This window comes from Anomaloglossus baeobatrachus, chromosome 1, assembly GCF_048569485.1.
Source record: "Anomaloglossus baeobatrachus isolate aAnoBae1 chromosome 1, aAnoBae1.hap1, whole genome shotgun sequence".
NCBI lineage: Eukaryota > Metazoa > Chordata > Amphibia > Anura > Aromobatidae > Anomaloglossus > Anomaloglossus baeobatrachus.
Genome location: NC_134353.1, coordinates 426,477,207 through 426,495,382, shown reverse-complemented (window position 1 = coordinate 426,495,382; position 18,176 = coordinate 426,477,207). Strand labels below are relative to the sequence as shown.

At 50.1% G+C, this 18,176-nt stretch overlaps 1 protein-coding gene across 1 annotated transcript in view; it reads left to right on the top strand.

Annotated features, from left to right (window-relative positions):
- The window catches only part of SMIM24 (small integral membrane protein 24), a 181,532-nt gene extending 171,274 nt beyond the window's left edge, over positions 1-10,258 (top strand). Inside the window, exon 4 of the mRNA XM_075337867.1 lies at positions 9,391-10,258. Within this exon, the coding sequence (XP_075193982.1) occupies positions 9,391-9,532 (142 nt within the window). The 3' untranslated portion in view covers positions 9,533-10,258. The remainder of the gene's footprint in view (positions 1-9,390) is intronic.
- Positions 10,259-18,176: the final 7,918 nt, after the last annotated feature.

The following is an 18,176-nucleotide window of genomic DNA, read 5'->3' as shown; positions in this document are numbered from 1 at the left end:
GCGAACGAAGCAGTTGGTGATGAAGCTGGAGCGGTGGACCCCTGGACTCCGGTAGTGACTCCCCGTGTAGCAGCTGGCGGTGACCCACCTACCACAGGAAGGATGTCGGCTCCGGCAGTCCACCCAGCTGCAACGGGGATGGCGCCCGGTCCAGAAGATCCCTTAGCCGCAAGCTCAGAATCGGAGGAGACAGATGAGAGTAGTTCCGGTGTCAACACCTTAGTAGCTGCGTATGTCCCGCGATGTGGTGGGAACGGATACCGGATAGCTTTATCGTCCTGTACATACCATGCGTTGGAGGTGTACGAGGCAGAAGCGGAGTCCACCTCCGAGGATGAGGCCCCGTCTGCCATCGGGGGTGTGATAGTGCCAATCTGTCGGCACTGCGAGTTACCTGGGCACTTTGCTAGTGCGTGCCCCGGGAATGCCCGGCCTTAAAGGGACCGAAACCCACCACAAGTTTCAAGTTTAAAGTTACAAGTTGCTGTTTAAAATACGTGCTACCCCTGTTGAACGTCATGTTTCCAGTGGAGGCCATCTGGACAGCAGGTGGGGGGTGGCAGGGCAGTTGAGAAGTTAAATGATGCAGCGCTCCATTCTTGTTGAACGTCTTCACCCCTGCAAGTTAAAAGTGAAAAGGCCATCGGGGGTCGGAGCCCCAGGTGGAGGATGGAGCCCGTTCCGGAGGAGCAGTCGTACCCACACCGTCGGCAGCTGAAGACGAAGTCTTTTGGACAGTGCCGCCCGTGATCGAAGGTGGCATTGGAGACTTGTGATGTCCGGTGGTGGTCCAGGGGAAAGCTGCAGGAGGAGGCTATTCCGGCAGCAGTATTTAAAGGTTTTACGGTAGTCCCTGACCAACCTTCTCACCCTGCTGCAGTCTCTGGAGAGGCTGGTTGGAGGAAGGGCTTGCAGTAGAGTCGGCCGAGGCCCAGTCACCACCAAAACCGGTGACTACCCTCCAGGCCAGGGGGGCCCTTGAGAAAGACTGCCGGGTAAGGAACATTTTACCCGGCACGTAAGGGCAACACCCAGACCTGTCCTGGACTTGGGCAAGGGGTGCGCACCAGTGCTTAGCGGTAGCACCAAGGGGCAGGTTGTTTTGGGTGGGGGTGAGGTGAGAAGGACCCGGTCCGTCCCGTCCCGGTTTTAAATGTGTAACGTTTAAGAAAAGTGCCTCTGATAAGGGAAGAAAGAAAGCAATGTATTCAATGTTATACTTATAAACTGTTCCATTTTCTATTTTTAGTTCCTGTTAAATAAATGTTGGTGGTCGGACAGCCCACGGACGGTCTGTATTAAACCAAGGGGAAATGAGACGCCATGGCAAAACCAGGTAGTCACACATTAGGCCCCCGCATAACAACTTCCCTCACCTAGGTCACATACAGCTGACCTGAAATCCTAGTCACCCCCCTCATGGCAAGACAGGCACACCAGTGGGTGGGACCAGGCGGTTAGGAAATGTGATTGGGGCTGCCTCGTCCTTCAACAAGGCGTGTTCTCCTGTTTATTTTATTAACGTGATTTTGATGGTATAATAAAGAATTGGGTTTTTTAACCAAAAAAGAATCTATAGTATTATTTCTGTGCATATTTACACTCTAAGCATCTCCTGACTCTCATTCAGGAGATGAAAGTTTAAGCAGTTTAAGTGGAGTGATGCTTTTTGATTTGAGTTTGGACTAATGTGTTTACGGTTAGGAAATGCCCACCTAGGGTCTAGACAGCCCGGGGTGGGAAAACAAACAGATTAAATTGTAGTTCAAGTTGAGAGGAGTGGAGGCTGGAGCTAGGTGTAGCTCCAGCGGAGGAGAAGTCCAAGTTGAACGGTGCCAGGGTCGAAGCCTTGATACCTTGGCTAGGTGGCAGATGGTGGTCTCCGTCAGCAGGATACGGGAAGACTGCTCGGCAGATCCGAGGAGGACCGGGACAGGGTTGGAGCCCGCCGGTACCGACACCGGAGACCCGACCGGAAACTGTGCACAGAGGGGGTGCTTGGACCCTGAAGCCAGGATCGGAACCAACGGCCTAGCTAATCAATTGATTGAGGGCAGGATTACAGGTTCTGTCCCAACCAAAGTCCCAAAAGCAGACAACCACCTATAGAGAGGCATAGGGCAACCGCCAGGGTCCATAGATCCCACGGGTCAGCGACAGCGGGTATGGCTCCTCAGGCACACAGAAAGCCAGGAGCGGACTCCCGTGTTCCATATCAGGACGTCTAAACACACAACCACAACTAGTGCAGAGGAAAAGAATGTGACCACCAGCCCGGGTGGGGGACCAGAGTATAACCGGCCGCAGCGGCCGGCCACCAGCACCTTGGTTTACCAAAACACTAGTGTGATTCATTTAATTGTGAGTAACCAAACATCCCCTGGTACGTCCGGGCGCGCAAGCCCCTGCCATCGACAGACCCTGCACAGAGACACTGAGCCCCGGGGCAACCATCCCTACCCATGGAGGGGTTAACATCAGGCTGCCACTACATCTCCCCCAGGTATTCCACAACAGCAGCGGTGGTGTCCTACTTCAACACACACCGTGGGTGGCGTCAAGAACCGAATACAGCCAAGGCCGTACAACTACGTCCCCCTTTTCATTCGGCGTGTCCGCGTGAGTCCCGGGTCCGGAGGACCCGTCGAGCTGCACCGTAGATCCGGATCCGAGCAGTGCCGGTTGCTGGCACGGGGGCGGCACACCCCGAAACTTGGCGTCACGAGCAGGTAAGGAAATGTTCCTCGCTCCAGCGGCTTCACACACAGCGATGTGTGCTGCCTGCTGGAACGAGGAACAACATCATACCGTCGCAGCAGCGGCATTATGGAAATGTCGGACCCTACACCGATCATACGATAACAACGCTTTTGCGCTCGTTAATTGTATGTAAAAGGCTTTACACACTACGATATCGACAGCGACGCCGGATGTGCGTCACTTTCGATTTGACCCCACCGGCATCGCACCTGCGATATCGTAGTGTGCAAAGTACACCTAAAGCGGGCTTTACACGCTGCGACATCGCTAATGCGGAGTCGTTGGGGTCACGGATTTTGTGACGCACATCCGGCCACATTAGCGATGCCGTTGCGTGTGACACCGATAAGCGATTTTGCATCGTTGCAAAAACGTGCAAAATCGCTAATTGGCGACATGGGGGTCCATTCTTAAAAATCGTTACTGCAGCAGTAACGAAGTTGTTCCTCGTTCCTGCGGCAGCACACATCGCTGCGTGTGACGCCGCAGGAACGAGGAAGCTCTCCTTACCTGCCTCCCGGCCGCTATGCGGAAGGAAGGAAGTGGGCGGGATGTTACGTCCCGCTCATCTCCGCCCCTCCGCTGCTATTGGGCGGCGGTTCAGTGACACTTCAGTGACGTCGCTGTGACGCCGCACGGACCGCCCCCTTAGAAAGGAGGCGGTTCGCCCGTCACAGCGACGTTGCCGGACAGGTAAGTATGTGTGACGGCTGTTGTGCGGCACGGGCAGCGATTTGCCCGTGTCGCGCAACAGATGAGGGCGGGTACCCACACTAGCGATATCGGGACCGATATCGCAGTGTGTAAAGTAGCCTTTAGTGTCATTCCCACTGTCTGTTGCACTTAAGACAGTTGCTTCAACTGCGATCCCTGATATGTCTCCATTACTGACTCCATATCTAGAGTATGTTGACATCTTTTCAAAAAAGGGCGCAGAGAAACTTCCTCCACATAGGCCCTATGATTGCACCTTTGACCTCATCCCGGGTTCTGTACCACCTAAGGGCAGAGTTTATCCTTTGTCCATACCCGAGACTGAGGCGATAGCTGCCTACATCAAAGACAGTTTGGAGAGGGGCTTTATTCGCAAGTCTGTCTCTCCTGCTGGGGCGGGTTACTTTTTTGTGCGCAAAAAAGAGGGGGATTTGCATCCTTGCATTGATTACAGGGGTCTTAATGCTATTACCATCAAGAATAAGTACCCTTTACCCCTTATTTCGGAGCTGTTTGATAGGCTTCGTGGGGCTCGTGTGTTTACAAAGTTGGACCTGTGGGGAGCTTATAACTTGGTGCGTATCTAAGAGGGTGACGAGTGGAAGACCGCATTTAACACCAGAGACGGTCACTATGAATACTTGGTCATGCCTTTTGGGTTATGTAATGCTCCCACAGTGTTTCAAGACTTTGTAAACAACGTATTTAGAGATCTGTTATTGTCATCTGTTGTGGTGTATTTGGATGACATACTGATCTTTTCACCAGGTCTTGAAACACACCGTCAGGATGTTTTCTGAGTTCTCTCTCGTCTAAGGGAGCACTCGCTGTTTGCCAAGTTTGAGAAATGCGTCTTTGAGCAGGTGTCTCTACCCTTCTTGGGCTATATCATTTCTCATGAGGGCTTGGCAATAGATCCTGCTAAACTCTCAGCGGTGTTGGGGTGGTCTGAACCACGTTCTTTAAAAGCTGTGCAACGATTCCTAGGCTTCATTAATTACTATGGGTAGTTTATTCCACATTTCTCCACTCTGGTAGCTCCCTTGGTAGCTTTGACCAAAAAGGGAGCAAATCCTAAGGCTTGGTCTGCAGAGACTACTCAGGCTTTTGCAGCAGTTAAGGCGCATTTTTCCAGCGCGCCTGTTCTCCAGAGACCTGATGAGAACAAGCCTTTTATTATGGAGGTGGATGCATCCTCTGTGGGAGCCGGTGCGGTTTTGTACCAAAAGGATAGCAACGGCAGAAAAAGAGCTTGTTTCTTCTTTGCCAAAACATTCTCCCTTCCTGAGAAGAATTATACCATAGGAGATAGAGAGCTTCTGGCCATGAAGAGTAGTGGCGTCATCTGCTTGAGGGGGGTAGGTATCCCTTTCAGATTCATACTGACCATAAGAATCTCACGTACCTTCAGACTGCACAGCATCTGAACCCCCGTCAAGCACGTTGGTCCCTGTTTTTCTCCTGTTTTAATTTCTCAGTGCATTACCTGTCTGGGAGTAAGAATAACAAGGCATGGAGTCTACTCAGGAGGAAGACGAAACACCTCGCCTCATCCTTCCATCTCGGGTTTTTCATACGCTCTCCCCTGTGACTCTGGATCAGATACCTCTAGGGAGGACGTTTGTTCCTCCGGCACAGCAGAATGATATTCTGTCCTGGGCCCACACTGCTAAATTAGGTGGGCATTTTGGTTTAAGACGTACGCAAGAGTTGCTTGAGAGGTGGTATTGGTGGCCACAGTTGGCCAACCATATCAGGAGATACGTCTGCTCCTGTTTCTCTTGCGAACGCAACCGTCCCTCACGACAGAGACCGGCTGGTCTCTTACATCCGTTGCCGGTGCCTGACAGACCTTGAGAGGTCGTAGGCATGGATTTTGTGGGGGATCTGCCCTGTTCACAAGGGCATTGGTTTGTCTGGGTTCTTACTGACCATTTTTCCCGGATGGTTCAATTGGTCCCATTACGGAAAATTCCCTCCTCGAGGATGTTAGCCAAACTGTTCATTAAACACGTCTTCAGACTGCACGGGATGCCTGACCTTATCATTTGCGATAGGGGTCTACAATTCACTTCCCAGTTCTGGCGTGATCTCTGTAATTTATTACAAATAGAATTGAACATCTCCTCGGCTCATCATCCAGAAACTAATGGTTTGGTCGAACAAACTAACCAGACTTTGATTATCTATCTAAGACACTTCGTGTTAGAGAACCATGATGACTGGTCCTCACTCCTTCCCTGGGCCGAATTTGCCCTTAACAATTCTGTAGCAGAAGCAACTGGGCAAACGCCTTTTGCCCTCAATAATGGACAACATCCTCGGGTACCACTACCCTTTCCTTCTACCTCTTCTTCGTCTCTAGTTACAGACTGGGCAACTAATGCCAGAGAGGTTTGGGATCAAGCCCAAAAAGCGATTCAGGCGACCAAGGATCGCATGTAGGCTGTTGCTGATCGGTTTCGCCGCCCTGCTTCAGTGTTCTCCCCAGGGGATTTTGTGTGGCTTTCTGCAACAAATGGGAAATTAAAAACGCAGTCATCCAAATTTTCTCCACGGTTCTTGGATCCTTATCAGGTGCTCAGATAGGTGAATCCTGTAGTCTACCAGTTGAAATTGCTCTCACGTCTTCGGATCCATGACAAGTTTCATATTTCTTTGTTGAAGCCCACAATCCTTCCTCATGTGGGAGATGTGAAGTCTCCCTCTTCCGACTCCTCTCAAACCAGCTATCCTGTACGAGCTATTGTGGGTACCAAATCAGTTTGTGGGCGCAGGTATTTTCTGATCGATTGGGAGGGTTCTGGCCCAGAACATCGCTCTTGGGAGCCGGAGAAGGCCATTGATGCTCCAGACCTCATTGCTGCCTATCTGCGCTGCCAGGAGAGGGACCGTAGAGGGAGAGGTACTGTTACGGGTCGTCGGTGAGGTTCTTGCGGCTGAGGCTAAAGGCCACGTCTCACTAAGCAACATCGCTAGCAACATCGCTGCTGAGGCACGACTTTTGTGATGTAGCAGCGATGTTGCTGTGTGTGACATCCAGCAACAACCTGGCCCCTGCTGTGAGGTCGCTAGTTGTTGCTGAATGTCTTGGACCATTTTTTATTTGCTGCTCTCCCGCTGTGAAGCACACATCGCTGTGTGTGACAGCGAGAGAGCAACAACTGAATGTGCAGTGAGCAGGGAGCCGGTTTCTGCGGACGCTGGTAACCAATGTAAATATCGGGTAACCAAGAAGCCCTTTCCTTGGTTACCCGATATTTACCTTCGTTACCAGCGTCCGACGCTCTCACGCAGCCAGTGCCGGCTCCCTGCTCCCTGCACACATAGCCAGACTACACATCGGGTAATTAGCGCAATGTGTACTCTGGCTAGGAGTGCAGGGAGCCAGCGCTAAGCGGTGTGCGCTGGTAACCAAGGTAAATATCGGGTTGGTTACCCGATATTTTCCTTAGTTACCAAGCGCAGCATCGCTTCCACGTCGCTGCTGGCTGGGGGCTGGTCACTGGTTGCTGGTGAGATCTGAATGTTTGACAGCTCACCAGCAACCCGTGTAGCGATGCTCCAGGTCAGGTTGCTGGTGGGATCGCTGGAGCGTCGCTTAGTGTGACGGTACCTTAAGTCCTGTAGCATGTAGCTTCTGAGCATGTGCGAGCTTGCAAGCAGGCTTTTGTTCTAAGTCACCTTTTGCCCCTGCTGAGCATGCTCACCACATGGCGATCGTTGATTGGTCATGAACTGGGATCATATGACTATGAAGTGTCGGCTTCTGATTGACCGCGAGTGACGTCATCGCTGACACAGGGTCACATCATCATGACATGTTGGCTGCTGATTGGTCGCAGGTGACGTCATTCTTGACGAACTTGTTGATGATTGGTGGATTAAGCTTGCAGCTCCTCCATCTTGTGGGAGGTGCTTCATCTATAAAGATCCCTGCAGCATGCAGTTCGGCACTCAGTCGTTCTTGGTGCATGTATGGGGTAGACACCTCATGTGTGATGTCCAATACTACCCGCTTCCTTGCATTTTAGTGGAACAGGTTAGGTAGGGTCTCAGTACCAACTAGTAGTATACTACAGCTCGCTTCCATCTACCTTAGAGGAGCAGGGTTAGGCAGGGCCATCATTCACTGCTCTGTGTCTCTTTAATTCGTCTGTGCGGTTAGCATAGAGAGTTCACTGACTCCCGCTGTGTGGTCAGGCAGGGACTATCATTCAGCTTAAGCAGTAAGTAGAGTACTGTTTGCACCCACATCAGTGTGAAGTAACACTGGTATTAGTTAGTGGACTGCGGTTGGGGCTACCATCCGCTTATGTTTTGTAGTTCCTGTAATTGGGCAGGAGCTACAGGTCCACTTTTCATATTATTTGCATTCACCCACCTGCTGCACTATTAGTTACATCTCCTCTATGAGGTAACAGAGGTGTTGGTTAGTGGACAGCGGTTGGGGCACCATCCACATATGCTTTGTAGGTCCTGTAATTGGGAAGGAGCTACAGGTCCACCCTTCTTATCATTTTGGCATTTGCCGTGTCTCTGTGATTTAACAGTGAACACTGCACTTAGTCTTAGTGTCACTGTGAGGTAACAGTAACAGTACCACTCTTGTGGTACAGTATCCCTTACCTTGCCTTCGCCAACAGTATATTATTCTGCATGGTGGGCCCTGACTGCTAGATAGCCTACCTATTCCCTACCATCTGGCAGTCCCATAACACAGAGAGATAGAGAAATAGAGAGGGAGTGGACTTCCCCGTTTCATGCGGAGTAGTCAACACACAAGACAGCAACCTAAAGTGCAGGAGGAAGGGTCCCTGTTATGTCCACCGGTGTGCGGGACCCGAGCACACCCTTCAACCCCTCCGGAGGCTACTGGTTGCCGGCAGTTGGTTTACTATATGGACTCTGTGGGATTTTATTCAAAACAATGAGTACACCGGAATCATCCGGTCCATCCCCGCAGACTGCGCCCGCTCACTCTATCTCACCGACACCTGGGCCCCGGGACAACACCTCCCCTACCCGTGGAGGGGATACCATCCTGCTGCCCCACTCCATCAGCCCCGGACACCCCATACCAAGGCAGCGGCAGTGTCACCAACAATCCCCGCAACCCACGGGTGGCGTCACTGACAAACTCTCCCCTGTAAATAACCCCCCTTTTCACTTGTGGGTGACGGACAGGTGCTCAGGCCCGGGTCCGGCTTCCCCTCGAGCCACCGCCACAACCCCGGATCCGGGCGTCTCGAGCAGCCCCCCTGCCGTGGTCTGTCCCCCGCCCGCAACACCATCAGAAACAGACAGACACAGACAAACAGACAGACAGACAGGGAAAGACACAGACAGAGAGAGACAGACAGAGACAGAAAAAGAAAGACACAGACAGACAGAGATAGACAGAGACAGACAGACAAAGATACAGAGACAGAAAGGGAAAGAGACAAACACAAAGACAGACAGGGCAAGAGACAGACAGACACACAGAGACAGACAGACAGAAAGAGAGAGACAGACAGAGACACAGAGACAGACAGAGAGGGAGACAGACAGAGACAGGGAGAGAGACAGGGAGACAGTTACTATCCCCGGCAATGCCGGGTATTACAGCTAGACTGTTTGCATAGCAGACACAATGATATATCATCATCGTGTCTGCAGTCTCACTTGCTGACTGTGGGACAAAGGGCCAGGGGCCTCATCTTCCACCAATGTATTCACCGCTGTCTACACCCTCAGTGAGAGGGCCTAGTATTGGGAGCAGCATTCCCTTTCTGAATATATTGGGCTGTGGTTACTGAACTCTTTCAGCACATATTTGTATTATTTATCAGCATGAACTCATTTGTATATGTATATATAGCTGATAGCATAGCATGATTATCATAAGTAATATTTATTGTTTATGATTTACAGAGTTAACATGAATGTCTATGATAATGCTGGACTTGATGAAGAAGAGCTGGAAGGCAAGCTAAAAGAACATGAGGAAAACACAAAGGCCAAGGGTAGATGGGTTGAAGAGGAAAGTAAAGAGTCAAAGGTCACAGCAATGTGATATTATAACATATTGGTATCTAAACTCAAAATTTACATATTTGCCGCAAACATATTTGTTTTTTCAGATCATTCAACCCAACCTGAACTTATTGAACCATATGTAGTAAGAATGTTGTCGTCATCCCTAATAAAATAGATCAATTCTGTTTAATGGCCCATGAATATGCAGAATGATACACATGTATCTACCTATACACTTACCATAATTGATGAATAGGATATGCAACATTGCAATAAAAGTAACAGAAACGTAAATAGCTGTAAAGTGAACTGTACTTGTTATACATATTGCCTATAAGCAGTGAGGTATTTCAGATAAAAACATACTTCTAATAGCCACTGGGGACCGAGTTGCGCAGCAGACTAGTTGGACAGGTGGGTCCCTGGCGGTTGGCCTGAATTGACAGGTCTCTGTCTATACATGAACCTGTCCGACTAGTCTACAGCACGGCGCAGTCCCCAGCAGCTATTAAATGTATGGTTTTCAACGATACGGCACAGCTTTTCTGTTTCAAACATACCTGGCTGTGATCATTCATCAAATGGCTGATGCATGCTGCCCACATATTGGTCAGAATGTATCTGCAGGTTCACTTTATAAGAATTACATAAAATATCAAAATGTCCAAGCAAGCACAGTTCAGGTTTGTAAATGCTTCATACAAAAAAATGCAAAATTTATACCTAAAATGCTACCCAATAAATGTCAGATCTTCTAATACCAGTGACTGTGTCTTATCTTTGGGCTACAGATTTTTTTTTTACTTTGAACAAGTAAAGTTAGTATATAGTTGTGACATGTTGACACTACACACAAATAGAAAGGTTTGCCAAGAAAAGAGACAAAAGCTATATATAAATATAGCCATACATAAAAGTATTTTACATTCCTCATAGTATTTCCATCCTATTGGAAAATGCAATTTTAATGGCATAAAAATAAATATATAAAAGAATTATAAACGAAAGTCAGAATTTGATCAGCTGTATTAATGCATTTTATATATGTAACATGATACACAGGTACACAGATAGTACAGTTCAGTCTAAGCATTTTCCTGGAACATTTTTTTTATTTTTGAAATGTTTGTTTATCAAGCTCAATACATAAATAAATTGTGCCAAATATATGTTTGTGAATTGAATTTAATTTCTTCTAATGCAGAAGTATATTCAATACTGCCTTATAATCAGGGTCGGTCTGGCCCAGCGGGGTACCGGGGAATCTCCCGGTAGGCCTCGCGCCCTCAGTGGGCCTCTGTGCCTTATATAATGCGGGGCATTGTATAGCGCCGTGGGGCCGCCATTTTTTTGGGGCCGGCGTTATGTGCAGCAGACTGGGCAGGGCCCCCACGCTGTGATGGGCCCCCCCTCCCATGCTCTGAGGGCCCCTCAGCCTTTCAATCACAAACTGCAGCGATAGCACAAGTTCTGTATTATCGCTGCAGTTTGCGCGGCTGCAGAAGGACCTGTGGTGACATCACAGTCATGTGATATCACCGTAGGTCCTGCAGTGCCAAAGTCCCAGACCTGTCCTGGAGACCGCGCCGCTATTCAAATGTACGTGCCTCTTTCAGACGCGCATAAATCTGAACAGTGCGGCCGGTGACAGGACTGAGGCGGAGGAGCTGCTCGGCCCCGCATCGACACACCAGCCGTCATCACACTGCCGCCGGGGCAGCAGAGAAGAGGACGCGCAGGGCTGTAGAGAAAAGGTAAGCGCTCAGGAGGAGCCGAAGAAAAAAAAATATATATATTCTCACCTCTCCTCCGTTCCCGCGGTGCCTCCAGCTGCTTCTTCCAGACCGCAGGACACAGACCCCTCGGTGATCCCATTCTCTGCACGGAGCCGTCGCTGCAGTTGACTTCATAGCTTTACTGCAGTTAAATGCTTTACGGCGCCGCAAAGCATTTAACTGCAGTAAAGCCATGATGGCATCCTGCGGTGGCGGCTCCGTAAGGAGAACTGGATCACCGAGGGGTCTATGAGCCTGCGGACTGATAAGGTAAGGACAGGGCAGGAACGGAGGACAGGTGAGAATAACGTGTGTATGAACAACAGCATAATAGGGGACAGAAAGGGGGGCCCATTCACACACAGCACAAGGCTGGGGGACCATTCATACACAGCACAAGGCTGGGGGGCCCATTCATACACAGCACAAGGCTGGGGGGCCCATTCATACACAGCACAAGGCTGTGGGGCCCATTCATACACTGCACAAGGCTGGGGGGCCCAATCATACACTGCACAAGGCTGGGGGGCCCATTCATACACAGTACAAGGATGAGGGCCCATTCATACACAGCACAAGGCTAGGGGGCCCATTCACACACAGCACAAGGCTGGGGGGCCCATTCATACAAAGCACAAGGATGGGGGGCCCATTCATACACAGCACAAGGCTGGGGGGCCCATTTACACACAGCACAAGACTGGGGGGCCCATTCATACACAGCACAAGGCTGAGGGGCCTATTTATACACAGCACAAGGCTGGGGGGCCCATTCACACACAGGCTGGGGGGGCCCATTCATACACTGCACAAGGCTGGGGGACCGATTCATACACTGCACAAGGCTGGGGGGCCCGTTGCTACACTGCACAAGGATGGGGGGCCCGTTGCTACACGGCACAAGGATGGGGGGGCCCGTTGCTACACGGCACAAGGATGGGGGCACTGTTGCTACACGGCACAAAGATGGGGGGCCCTTTGCTACACAGCACAAGGATAGGGCCCGTTGCTACACGGCAAAGGATGGGGGCACATTACATTTAGGGTCTATTTTTAATTTTGAAATTTACCAGTAGCTGCTGCATTTCCCACCCTAGGCTTATACTTGAGCCAATAAGTTTTCAGTATTTTGTGGTTATATTAGGGGCCTCAGTTTATACTGGGGTCGGCTTATACTCAAGTATATACGGTAATTTGAGATATGGGGGCCTTGGTGGGGGAGGAGCGGTATTACTTTACAAGTGACATTATGGGGCAGTGGGGACTTTATGGGGAAATGAGGGTCATTATGAGGCAATTAGGAAGGTTATTGTGAAAGGCAGCATAGTATAATGAGGAGCGGGGGGACTTTATGCAGAGAGATATTATAGAAAGGGCAAGTTTTGGGGGTACATTATGGAAAGTGGCACTTTGTGGCCATATTTTGGAGAGGAGCAGTGTGTAGTGGGATAGTTTGTGCAGAAAGCAATTAACAACCCTTCTGATTCCACTTGTTCCCCCAAATATTATTAAATAAAAGGGTCCAGAATGAGGGACATACGTTATTGGTTTATGGTGGCACGTGGGGCATAATTACTGTAGGGGCAAATTAGGGGGCATTAATTACTGATGAAATATAGGTTCATTTTGAGGATACTGTCTCCAATGGGGGAACAAAACTTTGATGTAGTGTAGAAATTGGGGAAACAGTGTGGAATGTGCCCTGGGAGTGATCGGCTATAGGTGACTGTGTTATTTTCTGCAGAGGCATGTTCTGGCAGGAAGAAGTGATGACGGTCAGTGCTGGATAAAGAGAAAAAGTGAAAATGAATAACCTCAGCTAGAGACGTCACTGGTAAGTCAGTGTGTTACATGTATACACACACACTGTATAATATATACAGAGCTCCTGTGTATAATGGCACTGATGGTAATATTAATGTTATTAGTATTGTGGTTTTTATTCATGATCATTTCTTGTAGTAGTCGTCACTGTGTAGTAGTAATATGTGGTCTTGTCATAGTTTGGTGGTATTTGTCTCTTGTATGTACTATTATTTGGTCATTATGTAGTCTGGTCATAGTGTTGTGGTATTTCTCCCTTGTATGTGGTAATATTTGTTTACTATGTGGTCTAATTATGGTGTGGCGGTATTACTCTCTTGTATGTGGTTGTGTTTGAGCACTATGTATTGGTAATATGTTATCTGGTCATGGTGTGCCGGTATTTCTCTCTTGTATGTGGTTGTATTCGGTCACTACAGTATGTGGTGGTAATATGTTGTCTGGTCATGGTGTGGCGGTATTACTCTTGTATGTGAATTTTTATAATAAGTACAGTTTGGAATTTTTAGTGCTGAAGTGCACATTTAGTGTTGGCTTTTTGTTTTTTCTTCATTGAATTGGTCGGTGGCTGACCCCCACCCTGCTGTGCACCCCAATTTGGGATGTATTCCACCTGTCTAGATTTTGGCGGTTGGTGACTGTTCACATTCAGTAATCAGGCCTTGTCCACAGGCTGTTTACTTCATGCAGCATTTGCTCGGACCTGTCCCGCCCACAGCCATGACTCAGTCATGGGTACGGGATTGAAATAGACCAGGTGAGTGCTGCTAAAAGCAGTTCTACTATTCATATGTGAGGCCGTATGGCACATTTTATAAAAATATTTTAGTGCAGGACTGCCTCAAATGAGATTTGCCGTGACGTGGCGAGGTAGCTCAAGAAATTGCAATTTTTTGCCAAAAATCTCTAAATTTTTATAATAAGTACAGTTTGGAATTTTTAGTGCTGAAGTGCACATTTAGTGCTGGCTTTTTGTTTTTTCTTTCTTGTATGTGATTGTATTCAGTCACTATGTGGTGGTAATATGCTGTCTGGTCATGGTGTGGAGGTATTTCCCCCTTGTATGTGGTATTATTGGTCTTGGTATAGTGGATTGTGTTGTGTATGGAGGTCACTTTTGTCGCGGGCGGGGAAGACGCCGCTGCGCTGTGCTCGCTAACGCTCGGGTCCGGCGCTGCTGCGACGGCTGCTCGGTGGCTCGAGCGGTGGGCCGGATCCGGAGACTCAAGTGGCGCTCCTCGCCCGTGAGTGAAAGGGGTGGTTAGTTTGGGGTATTTAGTGAAGATGGGCACCATCGCTGCTGGTGACGGGATTCCCGGGAGCGATGGTAGGGAACAGCTGGGATGTTGTTTTCCCCCTCCGTGGGTAGGGGTTGGTGGTCCCGGGGCCCGATGATGTGACGGGGAGGCAGGGTTGGTGAGGTGCAGGGTTGAAGGGACAGCGCGGCGCGGTGCCGGATGGCACAGGTGTACTCACTCAGCAAGAAAGGTACAAAGTCCTCGGTAAACCAAACGGCTGGATGGACGGGTCCTGCAGCCGGCTGCAGTGTCTCTCCCCGGACAGATGATGGCGGCTGTCTTTCCCTGCACCTTGATGTTCTCCTTCTGACTACTATGGATTCCCAACGGTAGTCCGCTCCCCGGTGTATGGGTACCGGAGGAGCCCGTTTGCCCGCAGGTGCTGGCCCTTGGGTCTCTAGCCTTAGGCGGTAGCTGTATACGCTCACGGTGTGGGTGGTTGCCTTCAATCGGGACTTTTGCTGTTGTGAAACCCCTGGGGTTCCAGTCACATTCGGATGTGACTATTGATGGCGGCTCCAAGCCTGGTCGGGGTCCGATGGCCCTGCCTGTGTGTGCTGGCTTCACTTCACTCCCCGGTCGGTACCGGCGGGCCGTCGCCCATCCCCAGTCCTACGGTTCTGCATTGCTCCACCACTCCTGCAGACGGCCACCACCATCTGCCAACCTTGCTGTCAGGGCCTGGGCCGCAAACCCAGACACCCAAGTGTTTACTACTCACTCCTCAAACTCCAAAACTACTCTCTGGCACTTTTCCCGCCTCCAGGCCTGTGAACTCCTCAGTTGGTGGGGCCAACCACTTAGCTCCGCCCCACCTGGTGTGGACATCAGACACTGGAGGGAGGCAACAAGGATTTTTGTTTGGCTGTTGTCCCTGTCTAGTGGGGGTGGGGGTGTTTGTATGTTATCTGTGACGACCTGGCTAGGCCAGGGCGCCACATTCCCCCTTGGTGAAATGCAGACCGTCCGCGGGCTGCCCGTCCATCACCAGTTTTATTTTTCTTTTAAAACTGTAAAAATATAAATAACAGATAAACATTTTCAAACATAAGTATTTTTGTTAGGACACTTGAACATTGCACATATAAACAAAAACATTTTTAATAATGACAGACGGACGGATGTCTTCCGCTCTCCCACCCAAGCAACCTAGCCCTGATGCTGCCCCTAAGAAGTGGGCAGCACCCCTTGACCCCAGTCCAGGTTCAGGCTGCCCAAGCGGAAACGGGTACGGTTAGTCGCACCCGGCTGTCACTTCAGGGGACCCCACGTCCTTGGGGGGACCCCTGACCCCCGGAGGATGGCCACCAGTCCTGGTGGTGGCCGGGCCCCAGCCTAGTCTGCTGCGGGCCCTTCCTCCAATCTGCCTCTCCGGAGGCGGCTCCGACGGAAAATCCCCCCTCAACTTATTTACAAGCCCACAAGTTCGTGTGTGGCCTGCCAGTTCTCGGCCATGTCCATGAGTAGTCTCTCATGCAGGTGGTAAAAGCACACAGGGTCCCTCCGGGGACAACTTGCAACAGCTGGAATAATCACACAGATTATCAGATGAAGGTTCACGGTTCATTAAATTCATTCAATCACATATTTACACGCTTAACATATGACACCCCTAGATGGTAGTTTCCCTGTACCTAAGCGGGGGTTGGCCTAGGTTGGGGCGTGTGGACCTTCTGGGCCCAATGCTATCAGTGGAGGGCAAGGGGACAGAGGAGACAGTCAGCTCCTCTTCCTGTCTACTGTGTGGGGCCGGCGGAGACTCAGGGGGACTGGGTACAGGTGCAGCCCTGGGCACTGGTTCACTGGCGGGTACTTCCGTCTCCTTTTCCTCCACGGGTTGTGGGAACATTATCACCAGAATGAGCACTGCGCCGTTCTGTGTAGGCCAGTCCGCTGAGAAATCACCCATTACTGTGTGACTCACCTCTTTCTCCTTCTCCCCAGTTGGTCTGGGTGTTGGAACTTCAGCTGCTACCTTCAACGGCGATGGACACCTCTTCAGGTGGTCCCTGGACACCGTGGCCGAAGTCTTCCCCTGGTCACGACTAATCTGGTAGGCCTTCTCATTCTCCCATTCAGTGGGTAGTATGACATACGGTGTCTTTTCCCACTGGTCGTCGAGCTTATGGGTTCTTCTTTTTCATTTCAGCACTACATCTCCAGGTTTAAAGGGGCCAGCTGGAGCCCGCTTGTTAAAATACTGTTCCTGCTGTTCCCGGCTCCGACACAGGTTCCTTTCCACGTACTCCTGAACCTATCGGTACTGCGCTCTCCGCCGAGTGTCCCATCCAGCAGTCGAAGGGAGGGCTTCTGGAGCTTCCAAACCTATTTCTAGGTCTACTGGCAGCCGGCCTGGCCGAGCTCTCATCAGGTACGCTGGTGTACATTTGGTAGAGCTGTAAGGGATGTTATTGCACATATCGACCAGTTCAGGCAGCTTTTCTGGCCACAGGTTCCGCTCTTCTAGCGGTAATGTCTTGAGGAGACCCAGGACCAGATGATTCATCTTTTCACACATGCCATTGGTCTGGGCATGGTAAGGCGTGGTCCGAATTTTCTTGCAGCCGTACAACTGACAGAATTCTTGAAACACCTCCGCTTCAAAAGCCGGGCCCCGGTCAGTAAGCACCCTCTCCGGGTACCCGTGCGGTCGGCAGAAATAGGCCTGGAATGCTCTAGCGGCGGTACGGCCGGGCAGGTCTTTGACTGGGACAACCACCATAAATCTTGAATAGTGGTCTACAATGGTCAGGGCGTAGGTGTACCCACTTTGGCTAGGGGTGAGCTTCACGTGGTTGAGGGTGACCAGCTCCAGCGGCTGATGAGTAATGATTGGGCGCAAAGGGGCCTTCTGGCTGGCCTCGTCCCTTCTTCTCAGTGCACAGGGACCACACTCTCGGCACCAGGCCTCCACAGACTCCCGCATCCCACTCCAATAGAATCGCTCCCTCAACAGCATCTCCAGCTTCGTAGAACTGTGGGCACACTAGCTTGGGGAACCACCAGCTGATGAACCTTCTCATGGGTCTTCGGGTTGATCAGTTCCCGATACAGTGTCCTCTGGTCCAGATGCAGCCGGGCTCGTTCTTTCTGTTGGGGGAGACCTCCCGGTCTCTCAGGGTCACGGAGGTGAATTTCAAATCAGAACTGCGCAGATGTATATGAATCAGGAAAATGACCACACAGAGAAACGTGTCTCTATTTGGGAGAAGTGGATGCCTTCTGCCAGTGTATTCAAAAGCATAACATTTTATACAGCTTTTTGGACAGTCCTGTAAAACAACATTCCTTTAAGGCATTCAGGTGTGTCTGGGAAGAGAGGAAAGTCTATTCAAGAATATTGCTTAATCATGAGTCTAACCGGTTTTCCAAGACCGGAAGAAGACATTGAAGAATGTCACTTTACTTATTTATGAGACTGCAAACTCATTACTTAGCCCTAAGCATAGTTGGTTTACGTTTACAATCCTTGCAACATTTCATTCAGGTATATGTAAAAAGCAATACATAAAACATAGAAAATACAGATTAATCTTATTATAATATAATATCATACTGGACAAACGATTCATAGCCTAGGCCTTCACAGTCCCCCCTTAATAAGATTATCTGTCTACTTACTCCGTGAGGGCTACCCAGAGACTACAGTGTCTTATAGATATGGTATATAGGTGCGTGCTATCACGCTCTTTCCTAGCATCTTCACCTCAGTTCCCACAGAGGGGATCCGGGCCCCATGGTGCCCTTCTATAACAACCTGCTAAGTTTGACTTTGGGTTGTTGA